At 50.3% G+C, this 18,888-nt stretch overlaps 1 protein-coding gene across 1 annotated transcript in view; it reads right to left on the bottom strand.

Annotated features, from left to right (window-relative positions):
* Nucleotides 1-418: 418 nt before the first annotated feature.
* LOC111148277 (thrombospondin 4) overlaps nt 419-18,888 on the bottom strand; it is a 43,143-nt gene continuing 24,673 nt past the window's right edge. The window contains 14 exon segments of the mRNA XM_022504752.1: nt 419-645; nt 1,178-1,317; nt 3,026-3,198; nt 3,768-3,964; nt 4,062-4,110; nt 4,753-4,931; nt 5,869-6,062; nt 8,557-8,609; nt 9,482-9,600; nt 11,469-11,628; nt 11,887-11,994; nt 12,558-12,662; nt 15,550-15,702; nt 17,474-17,542. Of these exon segments, the coding sequence (XP_022360460.1) occupies nt 584-645; nt 1,178-1,317; nt 3,026-3,198; nt 3,768-3,964; nt 4,062-4,110; nt 4,753-4,931; nt 5,869-6,062; nt 8,557-8,609; nt 9,482-9,600; nt 11,469-11,628; nt 11,887-11,994; nt 12,558-12,662; nt 15,550-15,702; nt 17,474-17,542 (1,761 nt within the window). The 3' untranslated portion in view covers nt 419-583.

The raw sequence follows: 18,888 nt of genomic DNA, 5'->3' as shown, positions 1-18,888 counted from the left end.
AAGTTTGCCTTCCACTAGGGGGAGCCAAATCTACAAGCATAACAGGAGCTGAAGGTGCTGGTGTGGAAGGTGTGTGTGGAGTGGGGGAGGGGGTCAGAAAAGATTGAACAAATTTGCTCCAGGATTGGTCAGGAAAAGTCTTCTTGGGGAAGGTTTCCCTGAGCCGGTGTTTTTGAGGCTCCTTCCCCAGAAGAGGGAGGCTGCTGATGGCACTGTTAGGCTTTCCTGTGAAGGGAAGCTGGAGTGACCACAGAGGAGACCTCTGGTGTGAGCCTTCTGACACACACTTGCTTAGTCTCACTGACTGACCCGGTTTGAACAATGAAAAAGATGCCCCTTCAACTTCAACGTGCATCCCTCTGAGAACAGCACACACACCCTCAAAGCCTGAGCCACACGTAAGCAATATCTGAGTAACATGGTTTTTAGAAATTATCTCTTCTTTATTGCCACATTCATATAAAAAGTTTTATAGAAATGGACTGGTAAAAGAAAGCCACGGTGTATATAAAAAAAGTTGTAGGAAGTTAAAAAATATAGGGCTTTAGTGTTTGGAAAAGCAGTTACGGACTGCCTCCTTGGTTTAATTATCCAGGCGATCGAAATTCTGGGTTTGAAACTCTTGGAAGTCCTCTGGGATGGTGTCTGCAAACAAGAACAGGCACAGCGTGTTAGGAAGGCTCCTTCCCCTGGGATCCTGGTCCATTTCGTGCTGTGCAAGCGTCCTGTAGGGGTCGCTGTTAGCCCGAGCAACAGGCCCCAGAAGGCTCCACAGCCATTTTCTACCTCCGGCTGCTTTGCAAATCGTTGGCTTAAAGCCCAGGAGTGCTCATTCACAGGCCTAAAGGAAATTAGCAGGCAGAATGGATTTTGAGTGTGATTATGTTTGAGCCATAAGAAAATAAAGGCTGCCTGTAAATTAAATCTGACTGAATTTCTCACTGAACCCCCAAATCCTAAGCCAAGCAGTTAAATTCTATGGGTCTCAATTTCCTCATCTATCAAATAGGAAAAAAAAAATCTACCATTTACTTCAGTTACACAGAGATGATTACATGTTAATGAATATGGGGCACGGGCTTTGGGCTTCTGGGAGGAAAATGTGCTATAAACATAAGGTGGTGTTACTTGATGGATTCTAATTCTGATATTGTATAGTAACGAGAATGTACGTTACCATTGCAGCGATACTTGAGGTTGGACCAAATGATGTTTTCTTGGGAGAAGCAGAACACGCCAAGCCGGCCTCCACGCATGGTGGTGTCTATGGTGACCCCGGAGTCAGCCACCAACTCGGAGCCTTCATAAAATCGCACTCTGCAGACAACACAGCCGAAGCCAGTCACCAGGAAACTCAAACCGAGGTCAAGGTCAGACCCCCTTCTTTGCTGCTTCATAATCCATTTTCACAGGCCTCAATTGTGCTCTAGCTGTTGCCCCTTCCCTACTAGACTGGGAGCTCCACATGGTCAGGGACTGTATGTTCATGCCCGCCAAAATTCTCGGTCTCCAAAGGTCCAACATGATGTTGGGCACACAGTCAAACTCGATGGGTACCTGCTGCAGAGTTACACCACACTACGACCTAGGACCAAGGGCCTTGGTGACCTCACTCTTCTTTGGGTTACCCTGTCCAGACATCATGCTTCACAACCACTGCTTTTCCTTTGTTCTGAATGACAGAATCTGCTGGAATCTCAGAATAGTGGTCCCGGTCAGGGGGCAGTAGTGCTCCCTAAAAAAGGGTTTTAGAAATGTGTGGGGACATTTCTGGCTGTTTCTTTGGCATTTTATGAGAGAAGCCAGCGATGCTGAAGGGCTTACAAGGCCCTGGAGAGAACAGAAGTTTGTCTTGCAAGCGGCATGCAGTTGGAGAGTTCCGCCACACGCTTGCGTAGGTGAAGAGCCCGTTTATAATTATCTGGACCTAGAATCTAACTTCCTTTTACTTGTGAACATCAAGTATTTTCTGCACTGCTTTAATATATACTGAATTTTCTGGGGTAAACTGAGAAATGATGGAGCACTTTGTTTTGCGTAAAAAGAGCTGTTCTCCCTTTTAGACCTTGAGTCACCAGCAGAACAATTCGCATTAGAATGTCGCTGCTTCCATTTCATGTTGTGGAGTCGTGGTGTCTAGGCACCAGCGTGATTTTGTTATACATTCTTATTTCTCTGTTATAGGGGTTAGGGATCAGATTGTATTTTCTACAGTTTCATTCTGGGACAGAAAAGGAGGCACTAGCCTTCACAGGGCTGAGACCACGATCATCTTCCTGTGCGACAAACAATACATTGGACTTAATGTCTCACAGAAGAACAAAACGTGAACTAGCCATCCTGATTGTTTTTCCACGAGGCTGCCTTCCTGCCCTGGTCAGGAGACAGCAATTGGTACTCCTTCCACAGTGCGCTACGTCAGAGACCTCCATGTTGATCTGCAAGTCTGAGGACTGAGAGTAAGTACATGGTCTCCATTTCAAGGATGCAGCCTAAGCCATCCGCAGCTGCTGAGAATAGTTTTGAGTGGTTTTCAATCGTCCTAGAGGGAAAGGAGGCAGATTGTGTGGGCTCCCAGGAAGATCAGCTCCTGCCCCATGTGGGAAGGCCTGGCAGCGAGGAGACCGAGGTAAAATGAGATCCAGGCATGGCCTTCATGGTGTTTCTAGTGCAGCAGGGAAGGACCTAGGGACTCATGGCAGTGCGCCGTGACCTCTTCATGAATAAGCTGCCATCAGGGGCAGGGGAGGCTGAACCCTGGTCGCATGGCAGAAAGGGAGCATCAGTTGGGCACCTCCATCCTCTAATGCTGAGACCCCCACCCCCACCCTGCTATGGAGAAGGTCCCTCTACCCTCAGCTTGGCCCTAATGTCCACGTGGTTGGTCTGGGCTTGGGTGTCTCCTTCCCACTTCTTTGCTGGGAGCTGCAGCCAGACGTCTCGGCAGTCCCGGAGGCCATCCTCGGTCAGCCCTGTGATGCAGGACTTGGTGGGTGGGTGGTGAGGAGCTCTGTCCCGCACGTACCTGATGTAGCCCACCTGAGGCCTGTGCTGCAGGAACCAGCGGTAGGAGACCTTATCCTTCCAGCCCACGTTCCTTGAGTCCTTCCATAGCAGCCGGACCTGGTCACTGGTGTCCCCCGTGTGCCATAGGGAGTTGCGGAGATGCTCCCCAGGGCCCGTCTTAGACTTCACAGCCTGGAAAGGATATAGGCAAGGTTCTAGAACAGAAGGCACAGCCCACCCATCCTGGGTCCCTCGGGTGCTGACTTCATGGTTATGATCTGGCTGCCTTGGATTTGGATAAAAGCAAACACTTAAATGCCCTTTCTACTGAGGTCACCCTTAGTCCTTGAGTCATCAACACTGGCTGACACCCCATTAACCCATTCCATGTTTTTCCTGCTGTGAATCCCTTGCTCCCCACATCTGTCCAATGAGTGCTCAAAAGGCTACCTTTTCTCCCAGCAGGAGTGACAGAGGCAGCATCTCTAGACCGAGCTGGCCCCAGCGCAGGAGCAGACGAGCCAGTTTCTGGCAGTGTGCACCAGCTGACATGTCCCCGGAGTCCCCCCCAACTCCCCGTCAGTCACCCAGAGGTTAGGATGGGGCTTGTATGAAGGAATGAAGGCAAGCCCCTGGGTGGGCCCTGCCCTGAACTCAAGCATAAACACCTCAATTTCACAGATGAACTAAATGCCCTATGGGAGAACAGGACTTAAAAGGAGGGTGAAGGGCTCAGAGGGGAGATGGAGAACCGTGGCTACCTTCAGCTGGATGCCAGGCTCAGCGACAGCCCGGAATGGCGTAGCTTGCCAGTACGTCTGCTCTGTCTGCTTCCACATGACCACATAGAAGCTGGAGCTGTCTTGGTAACCGAAGATGAAGCCGGCATAGTCGTCGTCTGTCTGGGTGTTCACATGGAAGGTCCCTTCAAAGTCAACTCCGTTAAAGGCTGTGTACCCTAGAGGGATCAGAAGCCGGTCAGAAAAGCAGACTAGCCCCGGAAGGAGCTGCAAAGACTGGATTCAAGCCACGGGGTGCAGAGGACCTGGACCTACCCACTGCCAGGCCGGGGTCGCTGTTCATGGTCTGCACAATCTCCATGCCCTGCAGAGATAGTTGAAGGAGTTAAGGGCCGTCGTAGAGGGTGGAGAAGCTCCAGGAAGCCTAGTGCCTCCGGCGCGCTGGGGAGCGGTCAGCGAGCTCTGACCTCCACACAAAGATGCATTATCTGAGCAACTGCTCTACCTCGTTCGGTGCTCCAAGATAGCACAGACTTGGGAGGGGAAAAGAAAAAGCGGAACAGAAAGAATTTTGCTAGAACTATAATGAAGGGTCTGCTGGATCCGCTTCATTTGGGGGAGAACATATACTTCTGATGAACGTGACTGGCTCGGTGACACTAAAATGTCTCCGCCTCTCTGTGCCAGCCTGCTGTAGTCTGACGAGGAGGATGTGGGGGAGGTGGTCTTTGGGAGAGCGCAGGAGCATGGCTCTAGGGCCCGACCGCCTGGAGCCCCATCCCAGCATGCTCCGCCATGACCCGCGGTGCTCCCCTGAGCCGGCATCGCAGACAGGTGCAGCTCTGTCTCCCATGTGAGCTGAGGCTAGTGGCCGTGCTCGGTCACAGAGCTACGGTGAGGAGTCCCTGCAGCCCGGGTGGGTGCCCCCTCCCACGGTTACCTGTCCCTCCCAGAAGCGCTGTGCTGAGAAGCAGCACCGCGCTGCTGTTGGCCACCTGGCATGTACCTGGTTCAGGACCACCCAGTTGGGATCGATCTGGGCATCCCCTTCAGGGTCCAGGACCACAGTCTGGTAGGCTCTGAAGTCAGTCAGGGTGACCTCTGCATTCTCCGGGCAGACGTCGATCCGATCGATAACCTGGTCCTGGTCAAAGTCTGTCTCGCAGATGTCTCCCACGCCGTCGCCTGAGTGGGGTGGGGGAGGAGGACAGGAGCCAGCTGCCACCCACACACCCCACTGCTCCTTGACAGAGACAGGGCTGGGCCAGGAGCCGAAGGGAGCCCAGGCCCCACCCAGCTGACGGTTTTCAACCATGTGGGCAGAAGAGCCCAGAATCAGCCATGTCCGTGGTGGCCCTGGGCCCCACCCTGGGGTCTATATGGTGGGCTGGTGAACCCCACTGTGTGTGACCGAAAGAACTTCCTGGGGGCAGAGTGGAAGGCAACTGTTCAAAGCTGATAAGAAACGCTGCAGGTTCTCTGAGGAGACTGGGGTTCACGGACTGGTGGATCTTAAGGCTGACCTTACATAAGCAAATGCCCGTAGCACTTTCTCTAGAGCATATGAATAATGGAAATTATTGTCACCAGAGTGTCTCTAAGACCATAATTTCTACTGATCCTTGGGATGAATCTGGCTCATGATATGTTTTGTTCAGCTGACATGGTATTAAAATACGTGAATTAAATACTGTCCAGCTGTGGGTGGACATGCCCTTACCAGCTCACTATGGTCCTCACTGCTGTGTCCCATCTCTGACTTGACACGTGCTTTTCCCTATCGGCCCAGCCCCCGCAGCCCTCTTTGTGAGCCGGTCTAAGCCAGTTGCTGCCATGCCCTTCTCTCTGTCCTGCTCCTTCTGTGTGACTCCTGGGGGAAAGCAGCAGGCAAGATGGTAGAGCAGTTGCCCAGGCCCCTTGAGTGGGAGCATGTGGCTGCTTCCCTGTCCCATGGGACCGCATCCCAGAGCGGCTCTGAAGAGTTAGAGAATGGTGTCTACTGGCCGTCCACTGTCCACACAAGCTGTAGCTGCTTGGAGGAGCTATGGGAGAGGCCTGACCGTGTGCCTGAGGGGAGCCTGGCTGGGGGCGTCCCACACCATCCTGGGCTGGGCCCACTTACTGTTGCTGTCCTCCTGGGCTGGGTTAGGGACCAGCCGGCAGTTGTCTGGTCCAGGGGGCACCAGGTCTGGGATGCCATCGTTGTCATCGTCGTCATCACACTCGTCCCCGATCCCATCCTTATCAGTGTCCAGCTGGGCACTGTTGATGACCGTGGGACAGTTGTCTGTGCTGTCCTGGTGCCCATCTCCATCACTGTGGGAGAAAGAAGAGGTGATGTGTGGCACCGGTGAGCAGACAACAGGGACAAGAAACAAAGAGTTGGTGTTTGGGGGCTTGTCTTTTGTCAAACCCGTATGTCTTCAGACAAGCCTGGCCTCTGGGCTTCGGAGATCCTTTTTCTACTTCCCCATCTTGTTAAAACAAGTAAATCATATCCTACTTAAGTTAAAGGGTGATTCCTGATGTTGGGACCAGATGCTCCTCTCAGTCCCTGGGGACTCTGATTACTGCCACCCTCCCCCAACCCGGAGAACATACAGTGTGAATCCCGGCTCAGCCACTTACCAGCGTGTGACCCCACTGTGGCTCAGTGTCCTCATCTGTAAAACGGGCATAACCGAGCCTACCTCGTAGGGTTGTTACAAAGATTAAATGCTTACGTGATGAGAATTTTTCATGTTACATTTGAATCTATGACGAAGCATTTCTATGTGCTGGCTCCTGGGAAGCCCTGTGGTGTTTTCTAGTCCTCTTCCCATTCCCTGCCCAGCAGACCCAAGGCGGTTCAGACCTGAACGCCACAGGGAGAATGACCGAGAGAAGAAGGCCACCCCTTCCTGAGAGGGGAGCGTGGAGGCTGGGCTCAATCCTGCTCTCGAGCACTTCTCAGAAGTCTTGTTCTCTGCCCACGTGACAATTGTTTGTTCTTCAGGCCTAACAGCCACACAAGGATGAGACTGCCCTGTCCCCAGAGGTTTCTCTGGGTTGATGGAGGCCTCCCACGGCTGCTCTGAATCAGAGCGGATGCTCCCTTCACCCGGCTCTTCCTGTGGCCTCTCCCAGGCAAGGGTAGGATGGGGGAGGGAAGTTAGAGACCAGTCCATGCCCCTCAGGCCCCGTTTCCCAGATGGGTCAGAGAAAATGAGGCCCACCTGGATAAGCAGAAAATGACACGGCTCCAACAGTGGAATGCCTGTGCCTGTAGCAGGGCTGTTTTTTAAGGAAGATTGAGCTATTTCCATTAGAAGCCATTCTATAGAGCCTTGAACATTTTTATGCAAAAACGCAGTTCCTGTCCTCCTCCCCAAGGTTCAAGTTTGTGGGAATTAAAATGCAGCAGAATGAGTCAGTTGTTTTAGGCAAATATCTAGAGGCTGACAGGGTAGGATCTCTTAGAGATTCCTTGGATGGCAGTCAGGGCAAGAGGACCCGCCCCAGGGAACATTCTTGATGTCCACCACTTAGGGGGATTTCAGGGTACCGATCCCACCACATCCGCAGCAATGGCGACCTCCCATGTCCGACGCTGGTGCTGACTTGCCTCTCCTCACGCCATGGTAACAGTGACACAGCTACGGCTCGTTGCTGGTCACCTGCGGGCCAGCCTTCTGCCGGGAGCTTTACCTACTTTCTCGTTCATTTTTATCCAAGGCTGCAAGGCACATTTCATTCTCTCTACTTTGCAGAAGAAGAAATTGAGAGTGCACTTGAGAAGCACATTTTAAGTCCACGTGGCTCACGTAGACTTGGCCTCAAGGACGCTGAGCAGAAGGACCGAGGTGGGGCTTTCTAGGAGCTGTCCTTTCATAGGGTTGGGCTCGGGAACGACGGTCTGTAGGGCACCCTCGGAGAGGAGGTTGGGAAGGGAATCCCTCTTTCTTCCTGCCCTGCCTTCCCAAATCCCTTACCTCTCACATCCCTGTCCTGCCACCTCCCTAAGCCTTCCGGCTACAGATGAGAGGGGACAGAGCCCTTCTGACTGCAGGCACCCTCAAGACCGACGTGCTCTTGTCTACATTCCTGGTGATGTTGCAACAGCATCTGATCCAGCCCCGTGTCTTAATACAGGACTGTCTCCATGGGGGGCTAGGAGGGTTGACAAAACTCGCTTGCCCAGAACACTACCCCCCAAATAACAGACATAGAATGAACAAATTCCAAGGACAATGAAATCACGGTGCTCCCTCAGCCAACTGTCTATTCTGGGATCATGGGGAAGCTTTCCTGAGCTGAAAGAGTATAATAATAAAACAGCTAACCCTATCGAATGCTTCTGTGTAAGGGAAACTGTAATGTGCACTCTGTCCATTAACTTAGTCTTCACAAAAGACCTACGAGCTACATGCCACTGTCATTCCCATTTTTCCAGTGAGCCTTCTGGGGCACAGAGACCAGTGACTTGCTTAAGGCTAGCCCATTTGTAAGTGAAGGGGCTGGGGTGTGCATCTAGCAAGTCCTCCAGACCCCACCTCTGACGCACGATGGTCCACAGCCTCTCCTGTAATACAGTCTCACTCGCTGGAGTGCCCCGTGGCCCCTCCTGACACTGTCACCCGGCTATGGAGAACTTTCAAAGAGGTGTGGTGACCCTGACCAGAGGCAGGGCTACTGTCCCACCAGTGGCTCAATCTCTCTCAATCTATACAGAGAGATCCCAAAGCCAGGCAGCAGCAGAAAGCTCTGAAGGCTAAAATGGTCTCCGAATTTTTCATCTGGTCCTGATGCAGCTGGGGAAAAAGGGTCCTACCTGTCCTGATTGGTGTCACAGGAGTCCCCAACCAGATCGTTATCCACATCAGACTGCAAAGAGAATAGAACATGTTATTTACCCCTGGGCCTTCATGCACAGAATGTTCCAGAGAAGGCAGACCTGGCCCTTCATCCCTGCATCTCAGGAATTATTTCTCTGGAATTGGGTTGGTGTAGAACTGCAAAAGGACAACACCATATTGGTGTAGGCACAATGCTGAATTGTCAAGAAAGCCTTCCAAAATATCAAGCCACATGGCGGGGCTGCCTACACACCAGATGAGCTGATTGGAGAGGGCGCCGGGGCAGGACGCTGGCAGGTGGAGACGTGCAACTCTGGCACGGGTCGGAGGGGAGCCGGCCAAAGGCCTGGGGACAAGGCAAACTGATTTTGCTTTGCTTTGGCTTGTTGGAATTGAGCCAGAGTGGGAGTGAGTCACAGAGGGCAACAATGACGCCCCTCTCGCAGAGCTTTAAAAATACATGACACATCCTATCCAATTATCTAGACAGGAAGGAGGAGTGAGAAGGGAAACAACACGTCGCTGATTGAACTGGATCTGAGGCATCCATACATGGGTCCTGTAGGGCTTTGGGGACTAAAAGGACACAAGGCTCCCAGTGGTTAGCCGCCATGTTGCATGTTCCTCTCAACAAAACCACAGGTTTGGGGCATCACTCAACTCCTTCTCCTCACCTCACAGGCAGTCTGCAACCTGTGAGACCTGCCCAGGAGGCCTCAGCAACCCTGTGGCAGTCTTCCTAGAGCCTCCAGGCCAGAAGTATACAATCCCACCACCTCTGCTCCGGGAGGCACATGGCAACAGCAAGGAGCTGAGCTGGGATCTTTAAGACACTGGTCTTAAAGACTCTTTGCACAGGGGAGCTCAGCCTAGAGTCTGAATCCCCCAAAAGCCACTCACCTGGTTAGGGTTGCTGACATCAGGACAGCTGTCACAGGCGTCACCCACACCATCCGCATCCCTGTCCTGCTGGTCACGGTTGGGAACTCTTGGGCAGTTGTCCAGAATATTCTTTATTCCTACAAGAAAGGAACACTTCCCTGAGTCATGTGAATATTGCAGAGAGGCTTAGCACACAGACTTCTAGGCGCTAAGAGAGCAGGCCTGTACCCAGGCACTCGGGGAGTGACTTGTGCCTGGGCCATCGTCTCAGAGCCACTACATTTCTCAGCAGTTATCTGCAAGTAACATCAAAGGATGGATTCTGAGAAGCTTAACAATGAGGGTGACCTGAGGCCTTTCCCCATGGAGTTTTAAGTTGTCCAAGATGTCAAGGGCTATCACTGCAACCAGATGAGGAGGTCACGAGGGCAAGGGCTTTTGCATACTTCTGGCCTGGAGGTTCTAGGAAGACTGCTATGGGGGCGCTGAGGCCTCCTGGGTAGGTCTCACCCTGGAGAGGGACCTTGTGGGGGTGTGAGCAAAGACAGAGACCTGAGGGCAGGGGTGGTGGCGTACCAGAGCCGGGTCCACCGTGTCCCTCTCTTCTCAGCTTTTGTCTCACCGTGTCCTTTCATACCAGCAGCCTGTCATTAGTCACGGCGGGAGTGGTATTTCTGTCACGGAAACTGGCAAATGCTACAACTTGGGGCTTTTTTGTTTTGTTGAGCTGGTTTGCCACATACCACTGGATCTGGCCATCAGTCAGGCTTATAGAAGATGAGGTCGTGTTTCAGGGAGGCATAGGTATTGTGGAGTGGGGGGTGTGTGGTGGTTGGGTAGGTGGAAGGAATGGGGTATATTTCTGGAAAGATTTTCCTTCAAGGCCCTTGTCATGTGAAAGGTTTTTCAGAAACGATGAGATCCAGTCTATACTTGAATGACAGTCATCTATGTGTTATGCAAGTGATATGGGAACAAATGTCCTTTGGGGCGCCCTGGTGGCTCAGTTGGTGAAATGGCTGCCTCTTGATTTCGGCTCAGGTCACAATTTCAGGGTCTTGAGATCAAAGCCCCTTGTGGAGCTCAGTGGGGAGTCTGCTTGAGATTCTCTCTCCCCCCCTCCCCACCCCCTGCACTCTCTCTTTTTCAAATAAATAAATAAATCTTAAAAAAGAAAAAAAAAAACCCAAACATGTTCTTCTTCACACCCAGAGAGGCTCCAGTGCTCACGCTGGGCTCCCGGGGGTGTCATTTGCACAGCCCACACTCGTGAAGGCCCCTTCAGTGGAGCCAGGAGCTGGGCACTGTAGCTCTCCTGCCCCCACCTTCTTCCCGGAATAGGCAGGACATGGACTCATCTCCCAGGAGACACCCGACTCTCCGCAGGAGCAGCCAGACCCAGCTGTAGCCCGCGACCCTGCTCAAGGCCCCCTCATTCCACTCTCCACTTCCAGGGCTCTCGGGCATGGAGAGGATGCTGGAGGAGGTGGTGGGGGAGATATACTTTTTCTGGGAGGACAGAGGCCCTACAAAGACACAGCCCTGACAAGACACTGCTTAAAGTAATTCCTACAAAGCTTCTGGCACTGATGTAGAGTTCCAGAAACACTCAGAGTTAATAAATAGGGGAATGGGTTATGGAGTCTCCTTCCATTGAAACAAGGGGTCCAGGGGCTTAGTCGGTTAAGTATCTGAATCTCAATTTCAGCTCAGGTCATGATCTCAGGCTTGTGAGACTGAGCCCATGTCTGGGTCTGCACTGGGCATTAAGCCTGCTTAACATTCTCCCTCTCCCTCTGCCTGTCCCCACCTCTCCCTCTCAAGGAAAAAAAAAAAAAAAAAAAAAAAAAAGTAAACAGGTGGGCCAGACACAGACCACGGGGAACAACGGGGGACTCGGTGTGGGAGGCCTTCCGAGTTAGCAATTCTATTTCTGCTCCTAACAGAGAACAAGGGCAAAAGGACAAATGAGTCCCAAATAAAAGACAAAGCAAGACAGGCCCACCATCTCCATCCATGTCATCATCACAGGCATCTCCTTTTCCATCCCCATCAGTGTCTTTCTGGTCATTATTCAGGACATTCCGGCAGTTATCACAGGCATCCCCAAAGATATCTTTGTCACTGTTCCTTTGGTCCACGTTGTGAGTCAGGACACAGTTATCCTAAAGGGTCAGAAGACCAAATACTCAGATTCTACAGAGTCCCTCCCAAGTTGTTGGTCCTGTAGTGAGGCGGGTCAGCCAGCCTCTGTCCCTGTGGTCACACGCGGTCAGCACTCAGGACAGAAAGTCACAATGCTACAGGGTCACAGGCATGGAAACCAACGCTTGGGATGACCCGTGTAAACAGGTGATTTCACGGGCTTTCTTCCACCGTCCCTGGCATGTGGCACTTCCCTGACCCTCCCGATGAGCACATACCTGCTCATTGAGGATCCCATCTCCATCAGCGTCCTCATCACAAGCGTCCCCAATGCCATCTCTATCTGCGTCTTCCTGGCCAGAGTTTGGCACATACTTGCAGTTGTCCTAGGGAGAAGAAACAAGGCTCAGAGAGACATCTATATCCGACTTGATTTTTCAATTTTATTGATGCATACTTGACAAAACTCTAATATATGTGAAGCACACAGTGATTATTTAACATACGTTTATATTGTGAAAGGATTCCCACCATGGAGTTAACATGTCCTGCCCCTCACATACTGACCTTTTTTCCCCTTGAGAATGTTTAAGTTCTGCTCTTCGAGTGAACTTCAATTAGACAGTACAGTGTTATCAATGAAAGTCACCACGTTACACACGAGAGCCTCAGACCTTATTCGTCTGATCACTGAAAGTCTTTACCCTTTTACCAACTTCTCCCTATTTTCCCCACCCTCATCTACCTCTGTCTTAAGTCAGAAAGGATTTCCAACCTCAATGCTGACAGCACCCACCTGACTTCCCCTGGATGGCTGCCTTGTGATGTGTGAGAGGCAGCTACGTGAAAAATGCCATTTTCAGTGGAAACCATAGCATCTCTCCCCCAGAGAAGACAGGGCCCAGGAGGCCACGGTGGGTGCAGTTTTTCTCCCGTGTGTCCCCCTTACCTTCTTGCAGTTCCTGGCAGAGCATGGCAGTTCTTCGTCAGGGTAACTGTCGATGTCCACATCCTTCCCGCAGATATAGCCGTCGCCAGCCCAGCCGACACCGCACTGTGAAGGTAAAGCCCAGCACATGCTCGGGGAGCTGAGCCTGGTGTTGTGTCGGGGGAGGGGAGGGGACTGACAAGGGCCACTGCTCTGAACCTGTGAATCCTTGCTCCCCAGTGCACAGCCCCAGAGGGAGGGCCCAGAGCTATACAGCGCTGCTGGGTAGGATTCTAAAATTATTATTTTTGGGATAGTCTAATGAATCAGAAGGACATAGAGTGAAAACTCCTTCCCATTCCTGTTCCCTTGGCTTAGGCAATCCATTCTTCCATATACCTTAAGAGATAACACCATTCAGACAGGCAGACAGACATTATTTTCCTTCTTTCATCTTTTGACACAATTGAGAGCCCATATATCCACCGTTCTTCACCTTATTTTAAAAAATTAGTATTGTACCTTGGTGCTCTTTCACTCCATGGAGGCTCACACCATTCTTTTTAATGGTCACAGACACAGGATGCATAAAGTGGTAGGCGTGTGCCTCCATGAAGTCACCCAGTGCTCTACAGGTGGCTGTCTGGTTTTTAAAAACGTTTTTCTCTATTGCCAACAATGCCACAACAAGGAATTCTAGTACATTTGTCCTTCTGCGCCTGTACTGGTTTCTCAGTGTGGAATTTCTGGTTCAATGGGTCTTTGTAATTTTGAGTTACTGTTGAAATGGTCTCCATGTGACTGTCTCATTTCCTCTCCCAGCAGAAACGCATGCGTGTGGCTTCTGTGGCACTTCCCTTGTCATTCTTGAACTACAGCCCTACCTCTGCACTTAACAGTATTCTAGATTAGTTCTCAACAACAAAAAAAATAACTTTCCAAGGTGCTTTACCTCTATTCATGCTCTTTTAACAGGAAAAGATTCCCCCAGGTACAGTGTTGGGTTCTCTTTGTCCCTGGAGAAGTCCACCCAAGTATCCTGCCACCTCCAGCCACTGACATCACTGCCAGCGTAAGAGGCATGAATAGTTTTCCTCTATCAGATTGTATAACCATGGTCTCCACTCTATACAATAACACTGCAAGGTCGCTGTGATCCTATTGTATCAGAGACGGCTAGGCTCTTGGGCAAGGATCACTGGCAAACCAGAGAGAAAAGAAATGGTTCCTTCCACAGTGCCCTGGGCATGAGGTGGGACCCGGGAACTCAGCCCAGGACTAGGATGGGCACCTGGGGGGCAGGATTGGGGGGGGGGCAGGCAGGACCCCAGGAACACAGAAGAGGAGGACCTGGAAGAGGAGGGAACCAGAAAGGCAGGGTGGGGGATGTGGCAGAGAGTCTGCGGAACAAACAGGGCCAAGGGAAAAGAAACTTTCCATGAATAAACGTTAAATTTCTTGGCCTTGCTAATCCGAGTACGGTGATTGAAGACCAGGGACTTCCTGAGCGGCACGCTGCCTGTTCTCAATCATCCAGGCGCTCCTTCTGCAACGAGGGATTTAGAAGGCAGGAGGCCAAAGACGCCCCTCCCTATAGGGCCCCTTTTTCCGCTCAATTGCTTCAGCAGGCCTGGAGAGCTCAGCCAAGGGGTATGGTCCTTGACTCATTTTAATGAAGGAAAAATTTCCTCTAGGAACAAATACATTTTTAATGAGCCATTTTCTGGCAAATTATTTTAGTAGTCACACCAAGTATATTAATCCTTTCCCATCTGTCGTTGTGCCTTATTACAAATTCAAAAACATATTAAGAGCCCCATCACCCACCATCCCAGGGAAGTCATTAATTTGTTCACAGAAAATTAGGATTTTACACATAGATTCACCCTCGCCTCTCAATGGTAATAAACATGCCCAGACAACTGGAATTAGGAAAACTGTGGGGTTTTCCCCTCTGACCCAGCTCGCTCCTTCATCAGGACGTTGTCACAGACTATCTGTGCCACCAGAAAGAGCGGATGCTATTATTATATTTCTTTCTTTAACTTCGTCCTGATTCTTCTCATTTTCCCTATTTGAAAAGCGATATACTTGCTGTAGAAGATTTTGTGAGCCTAATGTTGAAGAAGCCCAAGTTCGAGGTAGAAAGAAGGGTCAGGAGATCACTGGGAACCTGCAGATCCCAGAACCGGAAAGGCCCGCTGCCCAGGGCCTGGCCTAGTGGGAAGGAAGGTGAGGGCGAGCAGCGGGAGTGGCTGCTGTCTCAGCACCTCGAAGCCCTGAGGACTCTGGAGCCTGGGATTTGGGAGTGGAGGGCAGGCACAGGCCTGCTTCTTGACCTAGGGCTCCCCACACCCCTGCCTGGCATGGCACCAGCATCAGCCTGTGACCGTCCCGCTCTCTCCCCAGCCGCCTCCTCCCCAGATGGGCTCCAGGGGAACAGAGAGGGAGGAGAGTGACCGTCCACTGAGCTATTCCTGAATCCGGGTGTAGGCGGACACGGAGTGGTGCCGTTGGCCCCCTCCTGCTTCCTGAGGGGAGACAGGGGCTCTCGGAGAGTGTCTGGCAGCTCACCCCTTCACTGTCCCCTGCTGCCTGGAGTAATTCTGAGGACAGTTAGAAAGGATAGCAGCGTGCTCCTTAATTACACAAACAAATCAGGGGGTAGATGGGAGGGAGGGAGGGAGGAGGCTCCTTCCTAGCTTGCTGCTTGCTTCTTGGCCCATCACAGTGGGTGCCTGGGAATGGAGGGGGGCTCCCCTGCTGATGTGCCCGAGGATGGGGTGTCGACCCCCGGCCGAGAGAGAGAGAGAAAAGGCAACTGATGTGAAATGGACTTGAGACTGCTCTCCAGGAGCTCAGCGAACCCTGTGACGGTTACAGTCTGTGCTTATCTCCACAGGAATGTTTTCACTTTTGAGTACTTTCTTCTGGGAAGCAAGCAGAACCCAAGGAGGGGAGGTATTTAAGATGGAGGATGAAAACCTGGTAAAGCAGGTGACAAACAACTCACCACACACGTCACATCGCCATGCCTGTCTTCGATGCACTGCGCATTCACGCTGCAAGGATTCAGCTCAGGAATTCGGCAATTCCTTTCGGTTTTGCACCCCCTTGTCTGATCACCCATGTACCCTGGTTTGCAGGGCCCACAGCGGTAAGATCCCTGCAGGGAGCAAAGATCAGACCGTGAACTGCAGGCTCAGAACCATGAGCAAAGCTACCACAATCGTGTTTGTTTTCACACGTACTCGATGATGCCGGGAGGACGGGACCTCCCCTGCCTGCCTCACCGCGTGCATGTCCATCTCCTAAGATTGTGGGAATGCAGAGGAAGATGCCACCAGCTGGGGAGTGGCAGAGAGCCACGCAGATGTGAGGGAGGAAGGCTGGAATGAACCACTGTCACTGGCCTGCCAACTCCAGTGTGAGGACAAAAGGGGAAAGGACTGATGGCGCCCGTGAAGCTCTGGGAGGCAGAGTGAGGATTTATTCTGGGGACAAGGGAGGCGGTTTGATTGAAAAGCAGGTTAGGGGGGAAGAAAAAGGTTTTTTTTTTTTTTTTTTTTTGCTTTTTTTTTTAACCATTCCTTTGGCTTTTTTACAACTGAGTGATGGAGAACAGGAGTGCAGAGAAATGTCAGTGGCCTTGCCCTGAGAATTCTCGACGAGCGAGGCGGCGCCGGGGGCAGCCTGGCCAGTGAGCTAGCTGTCAGCTCCACGGCAACAGTGCTGCTCGGGCCAGCCATGACTTCACGTTTTTTAAACAGCTTGACTGAGATCAAATTTACATTTCATGAACAACATCCGTGTAACGTCTACAGCTCAACGATTCTGGTCACGAGCAGCCTCCCACTTGCCATGGCCAAAGGGTGCTCTTTGGTGGCCCTTCCTGACCTGTCAGCCTCACGGGATGGCTCCGTGGGGCCAGGTCTCACCTTTTCTTTGCTCCTGCTCTTTTGCCTCTGCCCCTTCCTGAGGTTCGCTGGAGTTCTACTTTCTAGAGAGTTCCACTGTCCGGCTTCCCTCCCCCCCGGTGGTGTGAGTGATTCCCTTCAGGTCAGGGTCTCCCAAATCAATATCTGCACACGAGGTGAGACAGCCCTGGGGAGAAGCCCAGAAGCAACGGCAGCAGAGTGTGTGGATGAGAACACAGGCTCTGTGGCCAGACCAGAAGCCTTAGGAGATGGTGGCCTGGGCCCTGTTACCTTCCCACAGCTTAGCATTGTCAACTCTAAAATGCGAATAATAGTGCCTAGAGACAAAACGGTTGTCAAGATTCAAATATGTGATTTGTTATTTATAAAATGTTTTTACATACAAGGCAAGTAGGAACCTAGAGACGGGATAACTTTCCCACGGACCTCAAGTGGGAAGTCGCCATTTTGTCATGGACTCAGTGGCTCTCTTGTGGACAGTTTACTGGGCCACACCTCTATCCTGCAATCAGTGGACAAGAACTTTCAGAAATATGTATATATTTCTGAATATATACCAGAATATACATTTTGGACACCCCCTCAAGGACTAAGGATTTTAATACAAATGACTTTTGAAAAGATTTCTAAAAATAATGAATACTCTTTGGGGACTGTGTCATCACCAATACAATGCATATTCTGAACCATATAAACTCAGAAGAGCTTCATGTTTTTAAAATACAACAATGGTTTACTCAATAAATTTTTTTCTGAAAGCCCAACATGGCAACTTCAATTAAAGTCTGGCACTTATAAAATTTTTCTTATATAAAAATTACTTACAAGATTATTTTTACATGGAAAGCTCTTTTTCAACATGAACTTTTATCTTCATTTGCCAATCAGATGTATTGTGCCCATCTGTTCTATGTGTGTTTTGGGGTTATGATTCATAAACATACACTTGTTTCAATAACTGGTCTGCTTTGATAACATCCTCCATGAAAAAATACTTACCAAAGTGTTAATACAGATAGAATTGAGAACACATGCTCCATTTCGACACTCATCAACGTCGGTGCAGATCTAGTGCAGGAAAGTTTAGAGAGATACTCTGTTTAAGCAGAAATGCAAATAAGTTTTGCTTTGTTTTGATAGCTTTGTGTGAAGGCATGGAATTTCAGGTACAATGCTAACAGGAGCGTCATTTTAGCCACCTCCGTGTGTTTGTATCACTCTGTACTTAACCCAATTTCAAGTGATAGCTGCGGGTCTGGTATTTCACAAGTAGTATGGCGTTGACATTAGCCAGGGCCCTGGGGATTTTCCTACTCCAGGGCTAATTTTTCTGTTAATTTTCTGGCTTCTATTCCCACATTATATGTGTCACATAGATTTGAAGCTCCTAACAGTATGCCGTACAACCCTGAAGCTTCGATTTATTGTGGGCAATTTCCCTTTTTGTCAACCATGTCCCAGAGATGACATCCAGCTTCCTTGTTGCTTGTGAGGGCTAGTGGTTTTCTCATCTCCTTCCAATGGGTAGGGTAGCTCTTTGAGGCTGTGTCTTTCTGCAGGGTCGTTAGGATGTTCCCAAGGTGTGTATAGATGCTCAAACCCCAGATCCCCACTCCTAGGGCCGACACCCAGCTCCCATGTCCCATGAACTTGAATTTGTTAGGCTGTGGCGAGTTGGCTCCCTTCTACTTCAGTTCCATCTACCACACTGCTGGAAATCTTACTAGCTCAAGTAAATAGCACTGACTATTTCGTTTTGTCTATTTTCCTTGGTTTGGTCTTGGAGATTTTGTCTTTAGAAGAGAGGAAGAAAAACTCTTGGTCATTACTCTAATGGCTTCTTGTCACTCCTATGTGTCCAGCTTGCCTCCCTTTTCTAGTCTAAAAAACAATGCCCTCTAGAGTCCTTTGATAGGCAGCTAGAAAATAACAAACCCCTGCCCTTCTTCAAACCTAATAATTTCGCTAAGGTAGTAAAATATATTTATAGACCAACCATTTTCAAGGGCTGAAAACATCAAAAAGAATTTCACAGTCAGTCAGTTAAATAATGGCCAGGATATAGTAGAACATTTAGAAATAAATGGAGACTGTCACGAAGTGCTCAAGTGCTTTATGGCAATTTATAGCTTATAAAGAAGGGGGTTTCCTCAGGGGATTATTTCTCCTCTTGAATCCCTCTCATCTCTGAAACAGCTTCTTCTCAGCCACAGTGACTCTACAAAAGTGACCTAATTTTTCAAAGCTTTTATTTGTTTCCCTGATTCTCAAGTTATTCTGCGGGACAAAATGTTCAACGGCTAACAGAAGAGGCTGGAAAGCTCACCACGTGTTTAGTATTACCTCACTCACTGTTCTCCTAGTGATGCTCTATTATCCTGACTTAACAGCTTCCTTCCTACTAGACATGATGA

The sequence above is a fragment of the Enhydra lutris genome, unplaced genomic scaffold (genome assembly GCF_002288905.1).
Source record: "Enhydra lutris kenyoni isolate GAN:26980312 unplaced genomic scaffold, ASM228890v2 scaffoldscaffold19, whole genome shotgun sequence".
Classification (NCBI taxonomy): domain Eukaryota; kingdom Metazoa; phylum Chordata; class Mammalia; order Carnivora; family Mustelidae; genus Enhydra; species Enhydra lutris.
Note: the sequence above shows the minus strand (reverse complement) of the source record. Positions and strands in the feature narration are given on the sequence as shown.